The sequence below is a fragment of the Rhincodon typus genome, chromosome 9, assembly GCF_021869965.1.
Source record: "Rhincodon typus isolate 14 chromosome 9, sRhiTyp1.1, whole genome shotgun sequence".
NCBI lineage: Eukaryota > Metazoa > Chordata > Chondrichthyes > Orectolobiformes > Rhincodontidae > Rhincodon > Rhincodon typus.
The window spans coordinates 30,493,307-30,498,839 of record NC_063340.1 but is presented as its reverse complement, the minus strand read 5'-3'; the positions used below and the strand labels follow the sequence as shown (position 1 = coordinate 30,498,839).

General features: G+C 38.5%; 1 protein-coding gene across 1 annotated transcript; it reads left to right on the top strand.

The window, feature by feature from the left end:
• Nucleotides 1–275: 275 nt before the first annotated feature.
• Nucleotides 276–4,334, top strand: sod2 (superoxide dismutase 2, mitochondrial). The gene is made up of 4 exons (XM_048601010.1): nucleotides 276–482; nucleotides 1,656–1,772; nucleotides 3,101–3,280; nucleotides 4,096–4,334. The coding sequence occupies exons 1-4, from the start codon at nucleotides 344–346 to the stop codon at nucleotides 4,239–4,241; spliced, it is 582 nt and encodes a 193-aa protein (XP_048456967.1). The 5' UTR covers nucleotides 276–343; the 3' UTR covers nucleotides 4,242–4,334.
• The last annotated feature ends 1,199 nt before the right edge of the window (nucleotides 4,335–5,533 follow it).

The window sequence follows — 5,533 nt, the reverse complement described above, 5'->3', positions numbered from 1 at the left end:
TTTCAATCTCCTTTGTCACAGCTGCATTTGAATCATAACGCTGGCTCGCTTCTTCCAAGCCCCTCATGACAATCTCCCCACCCCACTAGTGCAGCCACTGACCTTCACAATTTAATCATCCCTAGAACTTCTTCCTGAGTTCATTCTAAAAGCACAGAACCATCTAACTGCTCTTGACTCTTCGGCAGCCTTCCTAAAAAAAAAAAACTGGCAGTCCTAACACGCAATTAACATGTCTCTGTCTTTTTTCTCCAACTGTTTGTGTTCCCAGGACTGCTCTTCGGGGACACCCCACATTGTCCTGAGTGGCCTGTTTAAACTGTTGTAACAAGCCCTGCCCCAAATGCAGGGCAACATTGAATGTTACTACCTACAAACTCTTGGATTGAGTATATATTTACTGAATGTTACATTTACGAAAATCTTTCTTCCCTGCTACAATTGGAATGGATTTCTTCACAAATGTACAAAAATCATTGCAGGTAAATCATTGGTTAAGAGACCGGTTAAATAAACACAGAGCATCCTCCTCTTTGTTAAAAGGGTTATAGAGTACAAATGGGGTCTGGATAAGTTACGTAGGGAATAAATGTTCCTATCAGTGGAAGGAGCAGTGGACACATTTGAGGAATTGGCAAAGCAAATAATGGCAAAAAACATTTCACAGTAAGTGGTTGCAATCTGGAATGCACTGTCTGCAGTTTGTTGGAGAATTTAATTGTGGCATTCAAGAAAAAAATGGATTATCATCTTCAAAGGAAGAATGCAGGGCTACAGAGAGAAAGCAAGAGAATGACGCTAAGTAAATTGCTACTGCGGAGAACTGACACAAACATGATAGGCTAGTGCTCTCCATATGAGTATAACAATTCTATGAACTGCATGTTAATAAACTAAGAGTGAAATAATGTAATTGACCAAACTTTAGGGCTTTAATCCATGACAAAATTAATCAGCAATTGGTAAATTATGCATTAGTGAAAGTCAGCAGGGATTTATTAATAGTGAATAGTGTTTAACTTTGTGGGAATGGAGAGGTTTAATGAATATTGTATGTGGAAAAATGTAGACTTCAGGAAGAGTTTCAAGAATTACCATATATACATCTATTAGCAAAATTGAAACCTGTAGAATCAAGGTGCAGAATCTCCACAGTTATGAATTGGCTGAGAGGGGTGAAACGGAGAGTAATGGCAAATGGTGGTTTTACAGAATGAATGAATATGTGATGTGATGACTCTTAGAATTGGGATCACTTCACTTTTGATTGTATATTAATGATTTGGGTCTGGGTATGTAGGGTGTGATTTTTAATTCTGCAGATTACACAACATACAAATGCAGAAAATGTAAGCAGGATAGTAAAAGGCAATAGGCAGTTAAACAAAATGGGCAGATACGTGACAAATGAGATTTCACTTTTTTGTAGGTAGAAGAAGGAATAATATAAGATCTTATTTTAAAGGGCTTACGGGAACAGTGACATCACTGAATGTACATATGCAAGATTTTGAATGTGGCAGAAAGAGTTGCAGGTCTGATTGCAAGAAAAATACAATTTCCTATTGTGGAAAGAATGTCCTTGTACTTTAAATATAATTCCACACATTGAATAATTTCTGCAAAATAGCAAGAATTTATTTCATATATTTCAGGTGATGTGACAACTCAAGTTTCTCTGCAGCCAGCACTGCGGTTTAATGGTGGGGGTCATATTAATCATTCAATTTTCTGGACAAATCTATCTCCTAATGGTGGAGGAGAACCTGCAGGTGAGTTTGAATGATGCAATTTGATTTGGAATGTTTGTGTTCAAATCTACCAAATACAGCAAAAAGTGGGCAAAGGATTGGCAAATGGAGGTCAATACAGATAAGAGTAAGATGTTGCATTTTGGAAAGTCCAACCAAAGTAGGGCTTATACAGTAAATGGTAAGGTCCTGAGGAGTGTTGTGGAACAGAGGGACCTAGCAGTACAAGTACATAGTTCGTTACAAGCAGCGTTGCAGGTGGACAGGGCGGTGAAGAAGGCATTTAGCATGCTGGCCTTCATCAGCCGAAGCATTGAGTATAGGAATTGGGATGTTATGTTATAGTTGTATAAGTCATTGGTGAGGCTCGGAGTATTGTGTACAGTTTTGGTCACCCTGTTATGGGAAAGACTAGTAAAACTGGAAAGTGTGCAAAGAAGATTTACAAGGATAGTAGGCCTGAGTTATAGGGAGAGGGAGAGGACTTTATTCCTTGGAACATAGGAGAATGAGGGATGACCTTACTGAGGTGTATAAAATCATGATGGCATAGATAGGATGAATGCATATAGTCTTTTTCCTAGGGATGGGGAATTGAAAACTAGACGGCATAGGTTTAAAGTGAGAGGGAAAAAATTTTAAGAAGGACCTGAGGACCAACTTCTTCACTCAAAGAGTGGTGCATATATGGAATGGGCTGCCGGAGAAAGTGGTTGAGGCAGGTACAAAGCAACACTTAAAAAACATTAGGATAGGTACATGGATGGGAAGAGTTTTGACAAGGGATTCGCGTGTAATTGGGTAGCAACAAAAGGCTTGAATGGCCTACCTAGGCACAATACAACCTAAATCCAAACCTAAAAAATGTCTAGACCTCTGTTCAAGTCCTACCCGCTCCAGAGGTGTTATTACATCTCGGAATAGATTGATTTTAAAAAACAACCTGCTGCTATTTCTTATTATCTTATTTAGACTGGCAGTGGCAGCAGCCTATTGTGAGAACAAGAGAGACATGACCTGCCATTTGCTGTACTTTGTGATGGTGAAATTAAATGGTTTGAGTAAAATGAATGTGAAAACTTGTTCAGAATCACAAAGATGAAGAAATACATTTTTGATTAATTTCTGTTGTTTGCATAAGTAGTTCTAGTAATCTCTATGACTTGCTGTAAGGCAGCGGGTCAAAATATATTTCTTAAGCCTACTTTTGTAATACCCCAAACATTCTAAATGTTCATGTTATTTAACAGGTGGGTGTGGTCTTGAAGCTGTTCAGTGAGAATATTTTAATATTGATTGAGTTGCTAAATGCATCCTAACTACAGTATATTTTGGTTTGTTTTATTTAGGAGAGTTAATGGAAACCATCAAACGGGACTTTGGTTCGTTTGAGAAGTTTAAGGAAAAAATGTCTGTAATCTCAGTAGGTGTTCAAGGCTCAGGATGGGGATGGCTGGGCTACAGTAAGAATTCAGGAAGGCTACAGCTTGCTACTGCTTCCAATCAGGACCCATTGCAAGGAACAACTGGTTAGCCGTGTCATTTTGTTTTTATCTTCATTTTCCCTTTCTCGTGGATTAACGTACGTGATCGAAATAGTAAATAATTGTTCTGTGTGCCGTAATCATTGATCATTTGCTTTGATTTAACTTTGCTGGTAAATGTTGACTGTGTTCAAATTTAGTGAGCACTCTCTAAATTTTGTTAGACCCTTTGCTTGTCTTCTCACATTTCAGCTGCATCTTTATATCTTTATAAACCATGGTCTTACCGCCCCCCCCTCACATTTTTATATTTAAATTGATAGGATTCAGAACTTTTAAAAAGTTTCAGATTCAGAGATGACAAGCCCAATATTGGTTGCATTAGTGATCAAATTATCAAAAAAGCACCCTAATGTGTCTTTCTGAAATGGTATCATATTTCAACAAGCCCCCATCAATTTTATATTGCATTGATGATATTTCTGTCTTCCCGATACAAGTCCCAACCAGTAACAGTCCGTTATCACTGACATTTATCATTTATCTTAGTTATTTTTTCCTTTGAATGATGCTTGGTATTTCCATATTTCTGGTGATGGAAAATAATAGCTTATAATTAACCATGCCAATGAAAACGAAAATCAGTAGCACATAGCTTACAGTGGCTGTTGGCTCCAGTGTGCCTCTTCAATGGGAGTTAGCTATTCAAATCCTGTTTCTCTTCATATTTTTCAAATATTTATGCAGTGATATTTGTGTTTCTGTAAATGGTTTGCATCTAAAATTTTGGAAAAGCTATTAATGACTTTATGCAGAGTTCGTTGAGTAGATTTACTGAGATCGTCCTTTCAACATTTCAGGTCTAATTCCCCTTCTTGGAATTGATGTGTGGGAGCATGCCTACTATCTGCAATACAAGAATGTGCGGGGTGACTATCTAAAAGCTATCTGGAATGTTATCAACTGGGAGAATGTGGGAGAGAGACTCAAAGCTGCCATGAAATGAGTAGTATTTAAAAATATTTTTCAAATAACATCTGTTAAACATTTTGCAGCTTTCTGGACCATGTTTAAATAATTAAATATTTGAAAACATCCAGAAAGTATGATTTTGTATTGATTTTAAACCTGTCTAAACATGTTCCACATTTGTTGCTGGGATAAAATACTGGAACTTCTTTTCCAATAGTCAGCTGACATCATCTTGGCATTAAATTGGACATAAGCCGGAGTTACGATTGGTGCTTTCCATGCCAACACAAAAGCACAGTAATCAGGAGCAGTACCAAGCACAAAAGTGCTTCTTTCCCATCTTGGCACCACCAGAAGTCCACCTTCCCTGCCATCTCGGTACTGCAAGAGTGGAAGTGGTTTTGGGTCTTGTACGGGAATGGGGTGGTTATCATCAGGAATGCTGGGACAGTTATGTGAACTTTGACCAATGAGTACTCACTTTCACTGCTGATTTCATTGTGGGCTAATAGACTGTTGCTTTGTGGGTTAATACACTGCTGGCCCAGTGTGAAGAAACTTTGTGAACTCAAAACCAATTGCATTGCTGTCCTGAACTGTCTAAAAATTCAGCTCAGAGGAGTCTGCCAGAGCAGCTCTCCCTATAAGCAGTTGGTTGCTCTTTGCCAAATGACCAAGCGGCACAACTCCTCACACTCAGACTGCAGCTTTACAACACCTCCCTTCTCTCTGCAAACTTCACAGAAGGCCAGACACTGAATAATCATTTGGTTGCTAATAACCTAACTTCATACCAAGTATTTGTGTCCTTCATGTAGTTCTGGCCACTTACAACTTTGTGCACATTGTCAACATGTGACACACTGGCACTTGAATAATAACTGTTAGGCTATCAAACCTATGCACAGCAAACTCATTGCTAAACCGCATAACTTTGCCCTGCCAGACTGCTGGGGAGGTTGAAACTACAATGGTAGGGGGATGGAAACCTAAATATGGAGACAGAGGGAGAAACAAGGATAGAAAAGAAAAAACAAGTCAGTGTCTGGAAAGAAAAGGGCCAGAAACAAATGAGACTGTAGTGCAATATAAAGCTAAGGTGACCAACAAGGTTAGAAAGACTAGTCTCAAGGCGTTGTGTCATAATGTGTAGATGATTCACGTTCATTTAATTCATTGGCACCCCTCGCAGATGAGGATGACTCTTCCACTCTCAGCGTTGAGTCTTAGTCATATTTTCCTTTGAATGATGCTTGGTATTTCTATATTTCTGGTGATGGAAAATAATAGCCTATAATTAACCATGCCAATGAAAATGAAAATCAG